Source organism: Chlorocebus sabaeus, chromosome 20, assembly GCF_047675955.1.
Source record: "Chlorocebus sabaeus isolate Y175 chromosome 20, mChlSab1.0.hap1, whole genome shotgun sequence".
In the NCBI taxonomy this organism is placed as follows: Eukaryota; Metazoa; Chordata; class Mammalia; order Primates; family Cercopithecidae; genus Chlorocebus; species Chlorocebus sabaeus.
The window spans coordinates 24,790,546-24,811,551 of NC_132923.1; the positions used below are offsets into that span (position 1 = coordinate 24,790,546).

Here is a 21,006-nt window from a genome sequence, read left to right on the forward strand (position 1 = left end):
CCAGGGGGATTGCTTTCCCCCTCATTCACTCATGAATGATTGAGTCCCTACTCGGCATTGTGCAGCATGTCAGGCACCTGGGATCCAGAGATAGAAAGGCCTGTCCTCAGATTGCTCTTATTTCAATAAGGGAAATAGATATTTTGGGGAGGTATGTCAGGGCATAAAGGAGTAAGTGCTTCAACCAAGGTGGAAAGACAGGAATAGGTAATGCTCTGCCTGGGAAAGTCAGGAAGAGCCCAGGGAGGTGACATTTGAACAGCATCTAGAAAGATGAGTCTGGGTTACCTACCAAAGAGAGAGAGAGAGAAGGTCATTCTCAGCTGAGAGAAGGGCCTGGGTAGAAGCTTGAAGTCATGGAGGAGCCCAATGCATATGGGAGCACAGATGCATACACTGTGGCAGGAGCATGTGACAATAGAAAGAAGGGAAGGGTGGGAGCTTGGCTAGAGATGGAAGGGGCTGCCCCACTTCCCAAGCCTGAGCCTCACCCCAAGATTCTCCCCTCTACCCTCACAGTGACTCAATTACCAAGCCCAACAGAAAAGGACAGATAGGTATAATAAGTACCTATCTGTCCTCTCTTTCCCATCCCCACTGTGTCATTGCCTTGGCTCAGGCCTTTCCTGCCTGGACTGATGCAGTAACCTGCTAACTGGTTTCCCTGCCTCTACCTTCATCCCCATCCAATCCATCCACCACAGTGTTTTCAGGGTGATCTTTCAAAGATGAATATTTGTTCATATCATTTAAAATCCTTCACTGGAAACCTGCTGATTTCAGGAAGAAGTTCAAATTCCTGGATTAACCCAGAAGGATCTTCATGTGACTACCCCTCCAGCCTCATCTCCCACCTACCCTTTACTCCAGCCAGTAATTTCTCATAGTTCTTCCTTCACAGCTCAGAAGTCAGCCTGTGCTGCTGCCTCCAAGGGATCCTCTGACCACCCTCCAGTTTTATTTAGAGGCCCCTCTTTTGTGCTCACACAGGATCCTGCATACATCCTTCTTGTAGTGTTGCGACATTGGACCATCATCAGGATTTATTTGTCTGTCTTCCCTATAAACATCATCAGCTCCTTGAGGACAGAGGACATACCTGTCTATTTAGCTTTGTATTCCCAGTCCTAACAAACACCCAGCAGATGTTTGATACATTCATCAATCCAGGAGGATGGGGGAAAAGTATTGGCCAGTACAAGGGGTGTACTAGGTGGAGTAAACAGTGCACAGGGAATCCCTCTGGATGAGCAGGCAGGATCTCCCACCCGATGTCTGACTTCGTTTCCTCATGTACGCATGACTGGTCTGAAGCTGGCTGCTATGACCCCTTTCCGCTGACATGCTATGAGTCTACAGATCTGTGACCTATGGAGAGAGGATGATTGAAAGCAGTGGTCCCCAGATCCCAACATCAGTGATGCCTAGGAACTTAGTTAGAATGCAGACTCTCACATCTCACTCCAGAGTTACAGGATCAGAAATCTGAGATTGGGACTCAGCAATCTATGTTTTATCAAGCCTTCCAGGCAATTCTGATGCACACTAAAGTTTGAGAACCAATGGTTTAGAGGAACAGCTTTGTCACCCAGCACAACCATTGAGGTGGCAAGACGAGATTATTGCCATAGGCCAACAGTGGTAAAGTGATCTTGGCCAGGAGCCTGCCGCTGTGACTGGCTATGACTCTACAAGCCAGAGCAAACTACAGCAATGACCTGGAAGGGTCACCCACCCCTTTTCCCAGGATTCTCTGCTGGCAGAGCTCAGGAAACATCTCCCAGAGAACCTCCCAGCAGGGTTTCTGGGTTCATGCCACTTTGAGAGTTTCTCCACTGTCTCAAGGCTGTCCTTTCTCTCTCTTTTTTTTTTTTTTTTTTTTTATTTAACTTTAAGTTCAGGGGTACAAGTGCAGGTTTGTTATGTAGGTGAACTTGTGTCACCCAGGTATTAAGCCTAGTACTCATTAGTTATTTTTCCTGATCCTCTCCCTCCTCCACCCTCCAATAGGTCCCAGTGTTTGCTGTTCCCCTCTATGTGTCCATGTGTTCTCATCATTTAGCTCCAACTTAAAAGTGAGAACAGGCAGTATTTGGTTTTCTATTCCTGCCTTATTTGCTAAGGAAAATGGCCTCCAGCTCCATCCATGTTCCTGCAAAGGACATGGTCTCATTCTTTTTTATGGCTGTATAGTATTCCAAGATGTGTATGTGCCACATATTTTTTTTAATCTAGTCTCCCATTGATAGGCATCTAGGTTGATTCCATGTCCTTGCTATTGTGAATAGTGATGCAGTGAACATTCGCATGCATGTGTCTTTATGATATGCAAGACAACCTAGGCAATACCACTCTCGATAGAGGAACAGGTAAAGATTTCATGACAAAGATGCCAAAAGTAATTGCAACAAAAGCAAAAATTGACAAATGGGATCTAATTAAACTAAAGAGCTTCTATATAGCAAAAGAAACTACTGACAGAGTGAACAGACAACCTATAGAATGGGAAAAAAATGTTTGCAAACTATGCATCCGACAAAGATCTAATATCTAGCATCTATACGGAACTTAAACAAGTCAACAAGCAAAAAAGCAAATAACCCCATTAAAAAGTGGGCAAAGGATATGAACAGACACTTTTCAAAAGAAATATATGCGGCCAACAATTACAGGAAAAAAAAGTTCAACATCACTGATCATTAGAGAAATGTAAATAAAAATCTCAGTGAGATACCAGCTCACACCAGTCAGAATGGCTGTTACTAAAAAGTCAGAAAATAACAGATGCTGGTGAGGTTGTGGAGAAAAAAGGAAGACTTATACACTGTTGGTGGGCATGTAAATTAGTTCAACCATTGTGGAAGACAGTGTGGCAATTCCTCAAAGACCTAAAAACAGAAATACCATTCGACCTAGTAATCCCATTACTGGGTAAATACCCAAAGGATTATAAATCGTTCTGTCACAATGAGGCTGTTCTTTCTCATGTGGATTAGCCGGTCTTCGGCTCATTCCTCTCCTCCTGCAGCGAGAAAGAGGAGTGCTCTGAAGTCAGACAAGCCTACTGTGGAGCACTGGCTTGGATAAGCCGATGATCTTGAGCATGTTACTTAACTTCTCTGAGCTTCAGTTTCCTCATCTCAAAAATGGGGCCAATAGTACTTTGTAAGGTTGTTATGAAAATGAAATGGCCCATACTGATGCTAAATAAAAATAAATTATTATTGAATTGCCACTGTGGTTATTATTAGATTACCTTGCTCTGAGCCTCATGTGTCCTGTCTGGGTCCACCTCCAGGTTGTGTCTTCAGAGGAACTTCAAGATTCCTAAAAGCCATCCTATCTTTTTGGTTCCTGGCTCACTGCTGGGGCTCACTTTGCAAGTGAGCCCAGGAGAGTGCCCAGCTGCCGAGACATGAGCAGAGGTGTGTGTTGGCGGTAGAGGGAGCATGTGGTAGAAAGGAGAGGTTATATGGGGTTTCATTTCATTTCCCAAGTCTCCCACCTTGAGATTTGACAGCAAAAAAGGGCTAAAGTGTTTTTGTAGAATTGTGGCTAGGTTGATGCCCTAGATCTGGTCACCTCTGAAGTATTCTCCTCCCTTGCTCTCTACCAGGACTGCTGCCTGCCATGTTGGCTCCCCAGGAACCATAGCTTTGGGCCAGATAACTAGTGGCTATGCATAGACTTTGGAATCAAAGGGACCTGGTCTGTGTCCCAGTTCTGCAGCTGGCTAGCCAAGTGACCTTGGGCATATTACTTACCACTCTGTGCCTCAGTTTCCTCATCTGTAAAATGAGGATAATGATAGTATTTACTCATGGGAGGGGATTTGGACATGAAAAGAGGCTGCACAGGTGTTTGTCATGGGATGAACTCAGCACTGGCTGGTATTTTTGGTGTCTTCCATGATGGTCTACTGTTGTCTTTTGCCTCTGGACAAGGAGGAAGCCACAGAGGTCTGAGTCCCTGGAACTCACTATGGTGGCCTAGTCTGCTCTAAGAACTCTCCTCACCCTGGTCCCACCCAACAGGACAGCTTCTGTGCCCCACCCCCATCCCCAACACTGAGGCTCCAGGAAGCCAAGTTCAGGGGCATCCCAGTGGAGAAGATGGGTGCAGCAGTGGGTGTGGCAGTGAGGCTGAGACATCATCCTTGCAGAAACTCATTGGGGATGTGTCTCCCTGCTTGAGCTCCCAGCAGCTGGGCCCTAACTGGGCAGTGCCCTGGTCTCCAGTAAAGAATGGACTCCCCACCACACAGGCAGCCATGCCCCTACCTGAGAGGCAGGCAGAACTGGATGGGGGAGCTTGACTTGCACTAATCTCTTGGCTCCTGGAGGAAGAAATGAAGGGAGCAATTAATTGTACAAGGCAGGTGGTTTGTGCAGCTTAAGTTCAGATAAAAAGTTTAATTATCCCTAAGCCCTAATACAAATTAATTAGCCTTACATATTAGGAGGGTAAGCTTCCTTGCTTTTGCCTCAGTCCAGACATTACTGTGGATTACCGAGGATGTGCTGGGAGAGCGAGAGCAACAGAAGCAGAGTCCCTGAGCCCCACCTGCTCAGGGCAGACAGCTGCGTCCACGTTGTTCCCAGATAGGGTTTGAGTGTGAGTCCTAACTCTGGGCTGGGGACCACAGCTCACCTGCACCTGGGATGTCACCTCCAGGAAGGATTTCTTATCCCTTACTATCCCTACCCACAAAGCCAGGATAGAGTGAAGAGGAGAGTTCTTATTTGCATGAGTAGAGGAAGACAAAAGGAAATAATGCTTTGGGTTTAAATTTCTTTTTCTAAGCCATGTCTGTTTTTTTTTTTTTTTATTTCCTTACGCCCTCTTTCTTCAAAATTCCACAGAGAAAATAGGCCATAAATGCCATTAGGACTTAGAGAATCACCATTTGCTCCCCTACTTCAGTCTTCTGCCCAGGTGGGCCCCAGGAGGGACCATGGGATAAAGGGTCCTGCACACCACGGTCATTATGCTCATAATTAGCTGCCATTTAATGAGTGTTTACTGTGTAATAGGCATGTAGTCTTTGCAACAATGTTGAGTTAATTTACTCATTAACTCATACATTCAACAAACAGTTATTGAAGTGCTTTGAGCAGGGGAAATGACATGCTTTGATTTGCATTTTAAGAATATGCTTCTGGCCGGGCGCGGTGGCTCATGCCTGTAATCCCAGCACTTTGGGAGGCCAAGGCGGGAGGATCACGAGGTCAGGAGACTGAGACCATCCTGGCTAACACAGTGAAACCCCATCTCTACTAAAAAAAAATACAAAAAATTAGCTGGGCGTGGTGGTGGGTGCCTGTAGTCCCAGCTACTCAGGAGGCTGAGGCAGGAGAATGGCGTGAACCTGGGAGGCGGAGCTTGCAGTGAGCCGAGATCCGTGCCACTGCACCCCAGCCTGGGCGACAGATCGAGACTCCGTCTCAAAAAAAAAAAAAAAAGCTTCTGGCTGGGTGTGGTTGCTCACACCTGCAATCCCAGCACTTTGAGAGGCCAAGATGGAAGGATTGCTTGAGGGCAGGAGTTCTAGACCATCCTGGGCAACATAGTGAAACCCACCTCTACAAAAAAATAAAAAATCAGCTGGGCATGGTGGCAACCACCTGCAGTCCTTATGCAGTCCAGCTACTCAGGAGGCTGAGGTGGGAGGATCACTGGAGCTAAAAAATTTGTATTATTTTATATATATATAATAATATGTATTATAATCACATATATAATTATATATTATAATATGTATATATTATGTTCCCCATATATAATATATATTTCCTATATTATATAATATATATAACCTATATTTCATATATAATATATTACCTATATTATATAATATATTACATATATAATATATATTACCTATATTATATTATATATTTTATATATATATGATCATCCACTGCCTTTCCCTGGATAAGTCACTTCCCCTCACATCCTCCTTTTTTTTTTTTTTTTTTTGTCTTTGAATTGATCTGGATGATCTCTAAGCTCTCTTTTAACTCTCACTTGTTCTTAAGGCCATGGAAGAGGGTGAAGCTGACCAATCCACTCAAGGATTGGTCATATATATTTATATATGGGGAACAAAAGTAGAAGTGAGAATTAATTCTGGTTAAGAGATTTGCAGAAGTCCAGTTTAGAAATTAGGATGGTCTGGGCCCAGGGTTTATTTCATAAACACTTACAAATAAGGCTCTTCCTATATGCCAGGTTGAGCTTTCACAAAAAAGTAACTTATGCAATCCCTCACAACAACCCTGTGACGTAGGTACTATTAATTGATCAATGCCAGGAAATTGAAGACAGAGGATTTAAGTATCATGGCCAAAGTCACCCAGCTAACAAGTGGCAGAGCCGGGATTGGCCCTGGGTAGTCTGGCACTCGGAGACCACACTTTTAACCACTGTGCTGTGCTGCTGCCACTGAGCAGAGGTGGAGAGAAGGGGCTAAGCTCCTGCTGACTCCTCAGCCCTCTTCCACAGCCTTCCTCTCCCTAGCCCCACCCTCACTTCCCCTTCCATCCTTCCCTGACCCTGGGAGGAGCACGATGTGACAGAAAGAGCAGGGGCAGTGGAAACAACCTGAGCTCTAACCCCAGTAGTTCTGCCTCTTACTACTTGAGTGACCTTGAACAAGTTCCTGTCCTCTCTAGAGTTTCGCTCCTCATCCCTAAAGTGGGCTAACCCTACCTGATAGGGTGGGTTACTGTGAGACCCACTAATGCAGGTAAGTTCCTAGCACAGGCTCCTCTGGTACATTGTTCCTTTCCATTCTTCCATTCCCCAACTCCCCATTCCCCAAATCCTTCGGGCCAAACGTTCCCATTCCTTTGATTGTTTCCCTTGAGAGGATTTCCAGACAGTTCACCATCCCAGCCTCCCTTCTCTAGATATGTTCCAGTTAATCAATGTCCTACAGACTATATAGTGCCTGGAACTCGATACAGCAGCCTAGAAATGGTCTGCATCTAGGAGCAGAGTATGACACCCACTTCCTTTTTCCAGACACTGCACTCCCATCAGTCCAGCCAAGAATGGCATTAGGTTTTTAACAGCCTCTTTATACTGGTGGATGATGTTGAAGTTAAATTCCCTGGTGATTTTTAACAGAGACTCTTTTTAAGCCAGGTCTTTCCCATCAGCTATACGTCATTGATTATTTGAATCAAAATGCCGGTGTTCTCATTTATCTTTGTTAAAATTAATCCGGTTGGTTTCACCCATGATTACAACCTGTTAAAATCCTTTTGACTCCTGAAGACCTCAATTCATAGTAGCTCTGTCATTTAGAAATGTGAGGAGCTTACTTTCAAAGAATCACCAGTAGCAGCCTCATCACCATCATTACCACAGGATCTAAATGAAAGAAGGTTAAACAAAAATAGTAATTCGTTAGTGAGCAGAGTCAAAGGAAGGATGGAACAGCTAAGCGACAGGAAAGTCAGGGGTACAGCTGGTCCTCGGTAAGAATTAGAACAGGAATTCCAGTTCCATCACCGTCCTTTCCATCACACATCTCCTGCGAGTGCCAGCCTTCTTCCTCCCCGACTGCAATCCCGCTTTTCCCCACGGCACTGCATGGCTGCCAACAGCTCCAGAGCTTTGCTTGCTGCTGCATCAGCTTCTTTGAAAGAGACTGATCTGGTCCCTAACGTAAAAGTCCAAGGAAGGGGAAAGGATGTTTAACATCATCAGCCATCAGAAAAATCCAAATCAAAACCACAATGAGATAACACCCACCAGGATAGCTATAAAAAGACAGACAATAACAAGTGTTGTCTCAGAGAAGGAGAAATTGGACCCCTCATTCATTGCTGGTGGGAATGTAAAATGGCACAGCCACTTCGGAAAACGTTTTGGCAGTTCCTCAAACTCTTCAACATAGTTACCATATGACTCCTAGAGAAATGAAAACGTGTCCACACAAAAAGTTGTACACAAATGTTCATAGCAGCATTATTCAGAATAACTCAAATGTGGGAACACCCCAAATGTCATCAACTGATGAATGAATTAACAAAATGTGGTGTATCCAGACAGTGGAATGTTATTCAGCCATAAAGAGGAATGGAGTACTGATACATGCTACAACATGGGCGAACCTTGAAAACACATTCAGTGAAAGAAGTCAGACATGAAAAGCCACATATATGGTTCCATTCACATGAATTGTCCAACATAGGGACATCTATAGAGAGAGAAAGTAGATTCGTGGTTGCCTAAGTCTGAGAGGTGGGATGTGGAATGGTCACTGACTGTTAATGGGTACACATTTCTTTTAGGGGTTATGAAGTGCTCTAAAATTAAACTGTGGTGATGTGAGCACAACTCTCTAAATACACTGAAAACCATTGAAATGTACAATCGAAATGGTTGGATTTTATGGTATGTAAATTGTGTCTCAGTAAAGCTTTTAAAAAATAAATCCAGGAAAGGAAGTCATTGACCCAGCTTGGGTGAGATGTCCTATTTTGAACTCACCAGCTGTGGCAAGTGGGCATGGGGGCATGGGAAATATGGCAGCTTATCTGGACAGTTTCCATCATCATGGGAATGAGGGACACAGTTCCTATTAGGGTGTCAGCGGACAAAACAATAGGTACCCACCACACTGGCTAATTCTAGACAACTTACAGTTATTCAAACACTGAATTATTTCTTCTGAATTACCTCATTAATTATCGCAACAACCCTGGGGATATAAAAGCCATTTTATAGTTGATAGAGGCTCAGGTTAAATAAATGCCCCAGGATCACTTAGCTAGTTGGTAACTAATGTAAGCTAGGGTTCAAACCCAGGTTGGACTCCAGTGTCCTCTCTTAATTATTAGGCCATGCTGCCTCCTCTGGCTTTATACAAGTTGTTGAAAAATTCTGGAACATATCACTGGAGACCTAACTTGAGATCTATTCTTTATTTCATTTACTTACTCACTTTTTCATTAAAGGAGATGTTTTGACATGAAAACCCTGAATTTCCTTTGCTGGCATAGGACCACAGTTGGTAATCTTTGAGAAGTGCCCGAAGACTGGAGATGGTCGTGCAAACCCTGCTAACCACACTGCTCTCCACACCACACTCCTCCAGCTTGTCAAGGGTATAAAGAACTGGGACAAGAACACATCTTGTTAAAATCATGATGCAGTAGGTCTGGAGCAATCTCCTGATCTACCAACCAGTTAACCTCACTGTCAAAACAAGAAATAAGGTTAATTTGGCAAGATGTGTGCCTAGTGAACCAATACAGCTTATTTTCCAAGTATTCACAAGCTGTCTACTTAATAATCTGCACTCAAATTCTGCCAGCAATTTGATGGCACAATTTATGGATACCAAGCCTACTGGTCTGTGGTTTCTCAGACCTCCTTTTGCCTTCTTTAAAAATTCAATACAACCGTTTTCCATCTCTAGTCGCTTGGTAATTTTCTGCTGCACCATGATTTCTCAGAGATCCAGGGCAGTGGTTCTGCAACCCCATCTGCACATTCCTCCTGTCTCCCAGGTGGGATTCATGTGGGCCTGTGATGTAAATCTACTGAATTCAGCTGGACACTTGCCTGCTCTCCCGTCTCCTACTTTAAGCTCTGGATCCTTCTTTTCGGCATTTATTCCAGCTTCTCCAAGATGCAGCTCCTTCTTCCTGGTGGAGGAGGCAGAGGACGCCTGGGAGTGGATTGTTCGGCTTTCTCCCTGTCATCTGTCACTAGCAGACCATCTGCACCAGCAGGAGGCATGGCTTCCCTTCTCCCTCTTTCTTCATATGGATGAAACAGTCTTTCTGTTGTCCTTAGCATTCCTCACCAGCCGTGGTCACTCTGAAATGCAGCCTTCCTGGCACTGTTTTTCTGCACTCCTGCCATGCTTTATTGTCATCCACAGCCCTGTGCCTGCAGGCCCCCTTTCAGTTGTGTCATCTGCAAATCCCAGCTAAGGTGATATATCTCAAAGGCAGCCCCTTTTTCTTCATTAATTGGGCTATTTGAACTTGGGACACCTGACTGTGTTTTTAGAGTTTCCCATCAACAGAGACTGTGGTTTTCAGAATGCCTAGCTAAAAGTAATATTATCTATTGTTTGTGGAGCTGTGTATGTCACAATAGGATTATGATCTAGGTTACTGTTATTATCTTCATTTTACAGACAAGGAAACTGAGGCCCAGAGTAACATTCCCCCAAGATCATACAGTTATTTTATGGAGCAGGGTGAGTCTTGAACCCATGTTATCTAAGTTCAGAATCCATGTTCTCAACCACTTCCCTGGAGACCTCTCCTGAGTACCATGGCAGAGGAGACAACTCTAGCTGCAAAGATCTAGGAGGCTCTATCACAGGCCCTAATGCTAGTGCACATCCAGGAAATCTCGAGCCAGGGCAAAGGGCATGAACACTGAAGGAGGAGGAAGACAGTCTCAAATCAGGAGCCTACTTCAAAGGGAATTGAGAGGCTTAAGTGAGATCATTCATTCATTCATTCACCGAATACCTGTCTACCTCTGCCATGTCCTCCACCAAGTTCTTGGGTGTTCATACCTCCTTGTGAAATGGCTTGCCCCATCCCCTTCCACATCCTCTCTGGAAGTCCAAGCCCCGTGGTTTCCTCAGGACAGATGACTTTGAGCCTATTTTAGCAGAAGCAATTCCTGGTCATCCTAAGCTTGTTTCTGCTCCAGACACCCAGAGGGCACAGAGGCAGGGGAGATGGTGTTTCTGGCTTTAGCCGAAGGAGTAATCACAGCTCTTTGCTTAATAAGGCCTTGCTTAATAAGGCCTTTCAATTATCTCAATAAAGAGGAGACTAAACACTTAACCACTGTGGAGAATATCTTATTGATTGGAGGACAGAGGCTCTGGCCTGCCTGCCCAGGACTGAGTAGGATCCAGGCCAACCTGGTCCCAGAGGGCAGCTGCTAGGGTGTGAAGTACTTAAAAGAGTTTCTCCAAGCTCTGAGAGGAGCCAGCACAGTTCCAATGTGGCTTCACAACTTTAAGGGGCTGAGCTTCAGAGCTCATGGTCCCCCTCTGAGATGCTATGGCTACTGGAAAATAGACAAAAGCAAGAAGAGTGGCTTTTAATCCCAGTTGAGCAAAGGAGAGCTGTCAATGTAATTAGCCTCAGTTCCTGCATCTGTACAATGGGGATAAGAATACAAAGTTCACAGGATTCATGGGGCTTATGTGAGGTAAATATGCAGAAGTGCTTTGTAAATTATAAATCCACATGAATAGGTGAGTTTGTTATTTGCTGTTATCATCATTAACGAGATTCTGTTGCTCTTCTGCTTAAAACTCCTCATGGTGCCTCACTGAATGGGATAAACCCATATTCCTCCCCATGGCCCGTCAGATGCTGTGTGATCTGGCCCCTGCCTGCCTTACCCTCCTCTTGTGGTGTCTAGTCCTGCTGACCCTTGACAATTCCTAGATCAGACCAAACTCCTTCCTGCTACCTCAAGGCCTCTGTACTTGCTGTTTCCTCTACCACACACACTTGTCCCCAGGTGTTTTACATGACTGGATCCTTTACATTCAGCTCTCAGCTTAAATGTTAGCTCCTCAGAGAGGCCTTTCCTGACCACACTCCCACCACCTGATGCAGCACCTCTCTCTAGTCTCTTCATAGAACCAACCAAGACACAATATTTTTATGTATTCACTTAATTGTTTATGGTCTTGTTAGGATGTTGGCTCCCTGCACATAAGGATCTTGTCTCTCTTGTTCACCCCCAGGTCCATGTCACGGTACCTGGCACATAGTAGGTACTCTAAACAATTGCTGAATGAGTGAATGAATGAATAGGTGAATGATTGGCAGGGAAGCGTCACTTGTTTCCCAAATGGCCTTCTCTCCCTTACAGCCTGTTTCTCTCCCTCTCTCAGATACGGAGACATGGTGCCTAAGACGATTGCAGGGAAGATCTTCGGCTCCATCTGCTCCTTGAGTGGCGTCCTGGTCATTGCCCTGCCAGTCCCTGTGATTGTTTCCAATTTTAGCCGGATTTACCACCAGAATCAGAGAGCTGATAAACGCAGGGCACAAAAGGTAAGCCTCAGACGCAGGGATGTGGGGGCAGTGTAAAGGATACAGGGGAGCAGCAGTCAGGGAGCCAGGCCTAGAGCTCCTGAGGATCACTGCACAGACAGCCTCTGGCTTTGCAAGGTAAGGTAGCTTCAGTCCCTTCCTGCTCATCGGTCTCCTGAATTCCAGCCCATCAGTTCCAAAATGCAATGAACCCTCAATTATCTGTAAACCATCCACCTTTAGACATTCTATGGCAATTTCCTTGGCCCCTGGCTCCACCTACACTCCCTCAGCCACTGCCACTCAGCCGTCCCTGCACTCCTCCCTCTCCCAGCCAAGAGCTTACTAGGAAACATAATCTCTTTTTAATATCCTATAAAAGCCTATATAAAACCCAGTGACAAAAATAAATTTGTTGAAAAGAAAAATAAATACTGTGAAATGAGAGCATCCTAAGGTCACTGAGTTCAAGGACAAATGGCACAACAGGCTTTAGGAATCTCCAAGACATCATAGGGCAAAGGCACTGAAGTCAACTGCAGGTGGTGATCAGGAGACTAACCATCAGTCCTGGGGAAAGTTTTAGATTATGTTCAATAAACACTGCTGAAAATGGCAGGAGAGGGTAAAATACGGTCATTTGTCCATGCAATGAGGAAAAATGTCTGAAGGCTTTGGTGCTCAGAAAGAAGCCTCGTTTTCCAGCTAGCCCTCCACCTTGTTTCTAGAACAACTCATCGACTCAGTCAATTCTTGTTCATTTGCATTTTTAAGGCATCTAGCCAGTGAGGTTTCTGGGTAGTGACTTTCCCCAGGTTTCCTCTCGGAAGAGGGTTATCTGGGTTGGGGAAGTGGGAAAGCGGTGCTTTTCATTGTCTTCAGATCTGGGCTGAACTGTGGCGCCCCTTCAGCAGCATCTCAGCCCCCAGGGATTATGGCCAGAGCCTTTCTGAGGACAACGGAAAGGAGGAGAGCTGTTGAAAGACGGGCTTTTGGAGGCTTGGGGTTTTGTCTCCTTACTTTATTCTTTTATCCATTATTCCACAAACATTTATTGAGCATGTACTATGTGGTCGGCCCTATGCATTGCAGCCAGATTCTTTCCTTGCTACAGAATTCCTGCTACTGGCCTTCTGCTTGCAGGGATAACCTCCAGGTAGCAGGGCTTGCCTTGGGTGTAAAGGCTCAAAGGGAAGTTAATGTCGTTATGGAGGAAGAAATCCAGAATTTCAGAACAGATCTGTGTATGCCGACCGTCACAAAGCTATAAAGGTTATGAAAGCTAGCTCCAAAATGTATAATAATTCTTATATAACAATTTACATATAATTGTATAGTGAATCCAGTTGGTTTCCACTTCTAGCCTATCACCTTCTGTGTGCCTTTATGGTTGGCTCCTTGCCTCCTGTCCCCTCTGCCTCTGCTGAACTATGTTTTTATTTATGCTGACCTGGTCTGTTAAGTTGCCACCTTAAGATTTATCTTCTGGCTCTGTCCGTCATCCTTTCTGTCCCATACACGCCTATCTCTTACCTCTTCACCCAGGGTTTCCCTACCTCCTGTTTCCTGCCAGTCATCCCAGAAACGGAAATCTTACCTCTTTCCCTGTTTAAGTCAGGCAGCAAATTTGAATAGGGTCTAAATTCATTATGCAGAAACTGGGATCTCCTTCCCACAATCAGGAACCAGAGACCCTGAAGGGCCAGGGATCCTCTAGTGGCCCCGCCCCAAAGGGGCTAGGGCTAACACAGGTTTCTGGCAGAGCAGGTGAGGTTCACAGGAATCCTCAGCTCACCCACTAGCCCACAGCTGTGCACACACCAGTGACAGCCCCTTCCAGCTGTGTTCTCAGTCACTCCTACAGCTACCTTCCCCTCCCCTGGGAATTGATTTATTATTATTATTTTTTAGAGATAGGGTCTCACTATGTTGCCCAGGATGGAGTCAAACTCCTGGGATCCAGGAATCCTCCCACCTCAGCCTCCAGAGTAGCTGGGATTACAGGTGTGTTCCCAGCTCTCCCCTGGGACATTATAAAGCTCATCCTGTGTGATTAAAATCTAGGAGCAACTCAGGCTTCTTCCTTCCTCTAGCTGCTAAAGATGAGTCTCCCTCCCTCCCTGCCCCTTTCCCTCTCCCTCCTCTCTCTCCCCTTGAAATCAGAGTAAATATTTACAGTGTTTTCACCTTGCCTGGATACCGTTTCTCCTCAAGGCTGCTCAGCTCTGTCTCTGTCACCTTGGGCTTCCTATAAGAGGGAAATAAATACTCGCTGCTCCAGCATTGAGTCTGTCATGATGGGTCAAGGCAAGTAGGTGGAAAGTGGAGAGATGGGACGGGAAGGAAGCTAATGATAGTTCTCAGCCTGGACCACATACTTGGGAGCTAAGTAGCTGTATTGTCATCCTCTTCCCATGACTGGTTTGACTGGGATTATTACTAAGATTAGTCTGTTACTATTTGCCTTAGATACTGTGTCCTCTGAGCCAAGTGAACTGGAGATAAGGGGAGGTCTGGCAGTGGACAGAGAGAGGGGAACATCCGGAGTGGGGCATTTGGTCCCTATCTCCAGTTCTGGTGCATACCCATATTCTTTTTTTTAATGAAATGTTTTATTGAGATAATTATAGATGCTCAGGTAGTTGTAAGAAATAACACAGAACAATCTCTTATAAAGTTTGTCCACCAGTTTCCCCTAGTGGTAACATTTTACAAAACAATAGCACTATATATCACCACCAGGGTATGGACATTGTACAACCAACCAATCTTATTCAGATATCTCCAGTTTTACTTGGACTGGTGTGTGTGTGTGCATGTATGTGTGTATGATAAGTTCATGCATCCACTGCCACGGTCAAGAGACTGAACAGTTCCAACACCACAAGGATCCCGTGGGTTGCCCTTTTATAACCCCACCTTCTGCCCTAGCCCTGCCCTGTCCCTAACCCCGAACAATGATGACAGTCATTAGGAAGGAGAAGGGCAGCCAGCACATGCAATGTGTTCAGCTTCTCCCTGTGCACACAGGAGAGATGAGCTTGAACTGAGATACCATGCAGCCCTTCTGCAGTGGGCCTTCTCTGCTGAAGGCTTCCCAGGTTGGAGCTGGGGAGAGTTTCAGTTGTCCTAGTTAAAACTATTTATTTTTCCATCATTTATAAATGGTTTAATTTCAAAAATATTATACAAATGAATTCATGCAATAGGTAACCTTTGGGTATTGGCTTTTTCCATTCTATATGATTCCTGGATTTTCATCCAAGTTGCTGTATCAGTAATCCATTCATTTTTATTGCTGAGTAGTATCCATGGTACAGATGTACCAGTTTGTTTATTTGCCTGTTGAGAAACACCTGGGCTGATTCCAGTTTTGGGCTATTACAAATAAAGCTACTGTGCACAATCATGTAGAGGTTTTTGTGTGAGCATAAGTTTTAATTTCTCTGAAATAAATGTCCCAGAATGCAACTGCCCATGTTTTGGCTTTCCATTTCTTTCTCTTTCTCCTCCTACTGCCTCTCCCAGGGCAAGTGATAGAAATACTCACGGTTAAAAGGCACCCATCAGCCAGACAGGAAGAAAGTGCTTAATTGTGAGAGGCCTCTCAAGGATTGATAGAAGTATCAGCTTGAACATAGATGGTGCCTGCAACTGTACCCAGAGTAGCAGCATTCTCCTTCCAAATCCCCTCTCCTCCAACCCTGGAGTCTCCACATTTGTTGAAAATGCAATCTCCTGGGCTTTGCTCGAATTTCGAAACTTGTCTGATGGTGGAAATTCAGGGGAGGAGGAGGGGAATGTTCTGGAAGCAACATTCGGTCTGAAAGTTGGAGGTCCTGAGCTGAAGTCTTGATCGTCCACTGCCTTTCCCTGGATAAGTTACTTCCCCTCACAACCTCCATTTTTTTTTTTGGTCTTTGAATTTGTCTGGATGATCTCTAAGCTCTCTTTTAACTCTCACATTGTTCTTAAGGCCATGGAAGAGGATGAAGCTGACCAGTCCACTCAAGGATTGAGCCCATTACAGTGGCTGTATAAGCATGGCCTTCCAGTCATCTACATAGGATCTTCTTCCTTCCTCAGCCATCATAAACGTTGCTTGAGCACCTGTTTGGTGTGAAGCCCTGTGTTGGGTGTTAAGAGATAAAAATATGCATAAGCCACATGCCCCAGGCCCCAAGAGCTCAAAACCAGGCTATAGAGCCCCACCCAATTTCATATGCTGGGTATGGTTCTGTAAATCCATTGCAAACCTTTTTATCCTGTGTGGGAAGTGATTAAATGATCTAGTACATTTGGTATGACAATCTGTTGCTTTAATAGAGCCCAGGGTAAGATATGATTAAAAGAAGTGCCACAAAGAAGAACAGGAGAATCTTTCATCTCTAGAAACTAATGAAGACGGACCCCAGATACAAGAAAGGTCTGGCTCCAAGTGGTGCAATCAAATTATATAAGACTATAATAAGCTTGACACAATTGGATTTCCATATGAAACTCTCAACACCCAGCACTCACCCAAAGCAAATGCAGCCACATCCTCAAATGATGAGGAACTTGCTTGAACGTAAACATCTAGCCAAGGGTAGGGCTGGAGCAGGATTCCCACGGAGTAGAACTGTCCTGACCCCCAATCAATGTTCTCTGCTTGTAGAGAGGAGGCATGATACACTGATTTGCCATCATCCTTTCTCTCCCAGGTTCCCCTTTTTATTCTCTCCTTCATCAAGAGGAGCAGTCTTCCTCAGACTTAAGGGAAGATCTTTCAGGCTCAAGTCCTGGCCCCTTCCCCATATTTAGAAGCCTGGGAAGGGAGTTGAATTGTTTCTGCAAGGAGATACTTCCCACAAAGCAAGAGATACACGTCCTTTGTGCTTCTGTTGACCACCTGAACCCCTGAGTCAGTGGCCTCCTTTTAGCAGATGAACCAGCCCAGCAGGACACTTGGGGAGAGGGTGACAAGAAGTGGAAATTGCCGCAATTTCCTTAGGACTCTTTTCCTGTGTAGAGTCCATGCTGAAGTCGCCTGTGGACTTGCTCAGAGCCAGAAGGAGGGACCCTTCTACTCCAGGATGGGTCTGCTATCCTTGTGGGCTGTTCTGCTTCCAGTAGCAAGAGCCTGGGGCTGTAAATAGTTATAAAGAGCCCAAACATCAAGTTGCATTTTTTTTTTAACCAGCAAGAACCCTCTACCCAGTCCCTTCTCCCTCTCTCAGACTCATTCCTTAGTCCTCTTTCTTTGGTTGTGCTACTGTCATGGTGACAATGATGACAGTCATTAGGAAGGAGAAGGGCAGCCAGCATGTGTAATGTGTTCAGCTTCTCCCTGTGCACACAGGAGAGATGAGCTTGAACTGAGATACCATGCAGCCCTCCTGCAGTGGGCCTTCTCTGCTGAAGGCTTCCCAGGTTGGAGCTGGGGAGAGTTTCAGTTGTCCTAGTTAAAGCCAAGTAGTGTATGGAAATGTGTCCCATCCTCCCTTCTTAGGCACAGCCAGTCAACTGTCACATGTACCTATACTCATTCCCACTGTCATGTGCAGCAAAACAAACATATGTTAACATATACATGCAGCCGGGCACAGTGGCTCCCGCCTGTAATCCCAGCACTTTGGGAGGCCAAGGCAGGCGGATCACCTGAGGTCAGGAGTTTGAGATCAGCCTGGCCAACCTGATGAAACCCCGTCTCTACTAAAAATACAAAAAGTAGCTGGGTGTGTTGGTGGGCATCTGTAATCCCAGCTACTCAGGAGGCTGAGGCAGAATTGTTTGAACCCAGAGGCAGAGGTTGCAGTGAGCCGAGATCGTGCCACTGCACTCCAGCCTGGGTGACAGCGGGACTCCGTCTCAAAAGAAAAAAAAAAAAAAAAAATATATATATATATATATATATATATTTATACTAATAATATATATATTTATACTAATAATATATATACACACACACACACACGCACACGCATAAGTCCACTCCCAAAGACAGAAATACAATTGTAAATGTGCTTATTAACTTTAAAAATCGAGAACTTACTGTTTACTGGGGGTACATCAGTAAACAAGGCAAAAACTCCTGCCCTCAAGGAGTTTACATTTTAGTGGGAGAGAAAGTATCAAGATAAATATATAAAACATATCTTTCTTCAGTAATAAGTGCTAAGAAAAAAATTGCAGAGGAGTTAAGAAGTATTGAAGAGCACATAGGCACCCTCCTAGCTCTTCTCATAATTAACGCATATTTGGGGACCTACTATATACAGAAAACTGTACTGGACCCTAGAGGAGAATCAGGGCAGCTATCACATACACTCTTCTAAGGAGTTTGCAGTCTAGAGATAAGAAAACTGAGTAGCACAACTGAATAGCACACGGCATTTTGCAATACTGAGTAGATAAAGGTCATGAAACCTTTGGGAGAATAGAGCTTGGATGAGAGATATTTCTCCTGTCAGGATAATACCTGGGCTGGAGAGATGAGTGGAGACTCCTGAGAATTCTGACGCGACCAAGCTATACAAAGTGGGTACACAACGTCTCAGACCCAATCCCTGGGTCTATAACTGGAGATGCATGAGGCTGGAGAGAAACAGCCTCATCCCCTTCATCAGGTGTCACCTGGGAAGCCAGCCTCACAGCGTCACCAGGCTTGCTGTCTTTTTGTATCATGGTCTCCCTCATTCTTTTATTATCTCTGCCAATCACAGAAGGCCCGCCTTGCCAGGATCCGTGTGGCCAAAACAGGGAGTTCAAATGCATACCTGCACAGCAAGCGTAACGGGCTCCTCAACGAGGCACTGGAGCTGACGGTAGGTACCTAGAGTACCTGGGCTGGGGAACATAAAGGGGCAGATCGGCTTGTTTTCTCTTTCCTGGGACACCAGCACTCCCACCCCAGAGCCCTAGTATGAACCCCAAGGAGGACATGTTTCCAAACTTTCCCCAGGTGACAGCCCCCCATTCACACACCACTCCTATAGGATTATCGCCACTACCTCTAAACCAGGTTTAGACCAAGGGCCTCTGAGCCCAAAGGCTAGCATATTCAATGCTGACCCTGAAATTTGGTCAAATAAAAAACTTTGATTATTCTATTGCCCTTTGATCTTTAGTGGAGAAATGAAGGAGCTGGAGAGGGGAAGAGCCACTAGCTTTTTACTCAATCTCTCTTCTTTTTTTACTAGGGCACCCCAGAAGAGGAGCACATGGGCAAGACCACCTCACTTATCGAGAGCCAGCATCATCACCTGCTGCACTGCCTGGAAAAAACCACTGTGAGTCCCAGCCCATTGCCACCTCCTTTTCAGCACTGACCCTGACCCTTTTCTAAGGCTGTACTCACATCTTCACTCTGGGCCAGATGTCAAAGTCTGTCCCCTTCAGATCCAACAGGTAGTGATGGGATCTACTGGCCCTCAGGTGGAAGACCCTGAGGAGTGGGGCAAGGTCACCAGGGTGGGAGGCCAGCTCTGTCCTGCAGGAGCATTGAGGAGGCCACTCCCCCAGCCTCCCACACACTCCTATACTCATCTCCAAAGCCCATTTCTTGATTACTGAGGACTTAGGGGTCTGCCTATCAGTTTCTCAGTTCTGACGGGCATCACCCTTCAAAGCTTGGGCTGAATTTGTATAGGACAGTAGAGAAGAGTGTTGATTTCTGTCCCACCTCTGGGGCTGGGTTGATGCAGCCTGTGGGCCCCTTGGCTCCCTACACCCTCCTGCAGACAGTGTGTGGAGGCAGTGCATGTACTTCTCCAACCAGGATTCAGAAGTACCACCCCCCCCCACCCAACCCCTGCCCAGTCACCCTGCGGTTCTCAGGGGATCCAGATGCTAACAGGCTGATTGTTAAAACAGAGCCATGGTTGAGGGTGCCACAGCTTGAGTGTGGAATGATGCTTGTGCCTAACCATCAGACTGAAAGGAAGGGCAGTGGGGCCAACCCTAGACCCTTGGCAGATAAGTGCTAGGAATAGCAGACAGGGAAGAGAGGTCAGGGTAGAAAAGCCAAGGAGAAACAAAGTGAAAGCCTTCCTGCTCCTTTCTAGAACCTCCTCCCCAAAGAGTCTATATTCAGGGCTCAGTACACTAAGGAAGGAACTTCCTAATTCTAGATATTCCATATCCTGGCCTCCCAGATGTAGAGAGAATAAATGTTAGATGACTCCTTTTTTTTTTGGCAGGGAGAGGGGTGTGGGGCTGCAGGGACAGGATCTTGCTGTGTTGCCCAGGCTGGTCTTCAAACTCCTGGCCTCAAGTGATCCTCCCACCTCAGCCTCCCAAGTAGCTGGAACTACAGGTGCACATCACCTTGCCTGGCTTACATGACTCTATCTGAGCCAAATGTGGACACTGTGGATGGCAGTTGAACCCAACAAGGACTTCCAAAATGGGAGGGTGCTCTGCAAACCCTAGTTTACAGGATTTATCATCAAGAATGTATATTCGTATCTAGACTTTCTCTCAAAGACTCTGAGCTTGCCAAAGGGATAGGCCTGGACCCAACTGCCCTTTCCAAGTTGCATGTGCTGGGTGGAATGTGTAAATTGAAAGGATATGGGTGAAAACATTTGGGTTTGAAGGACTGGAATGTTGGCATTGAAGAAATCGGATTTTAGAATTGAGGGATGGAATGCTGGCATTGAAGGGATGGAATGCTGAATTTGAGGGAAAGAATGTTGGATTGTGGGGGTGAGATATTGGGATTAAAGCCCTGGAATGCTGGATTTTAGGGGAGGAATGTTGGACTCAAGGGGTGGAATGTTGGGACAGGAGAGGCAGAATGTTGGGATGGAAGGAGTGAATGTTGGGGTTGAGCAGGGTCCTGTTGGGGCTAAAGGGTGGAATGTTGGGACAAAGCGGGCAGAATGCTGGGAATGAGGGATGGAATGTTTGACTCAAAGGGTGGAATGCCGGGATCAAGAGATTGAATGTCAAAACTGGCTTGGGAATGCTGGAATGTACAATC

General features: G+C 45.5%; 1 protein-coding gene across 1 annotated transcript in view; it reads left to right on the forward strand.

Moving 5' to 3' along the window:
* KCND3 (potassium voltage-gated channel subfamily D member 3) overlaps window positions 1–21,006 on the forward strand; it is a 220,483-nt gene that overhangs the window by 191,713 nt on the left and 7,764 nt on the right. The window contains exons 3-5 of the mRNA XM_007977560.3: window positions 11,900–12,062; window positions 18,746–18,847; window positions 19,223–19,312. Coding sequence (XP_007975751.1) covers window positions 11,900–12,062; window positions 18,746–18,847; window positions 19,223–19,312 — 355 coding nt within the window. The remainder of the gene's footprint in view (window positions 1–11,899; window positions 12,063–18,745; window positions 18,848–19,222; window positions 19,313–21,006) is intronic.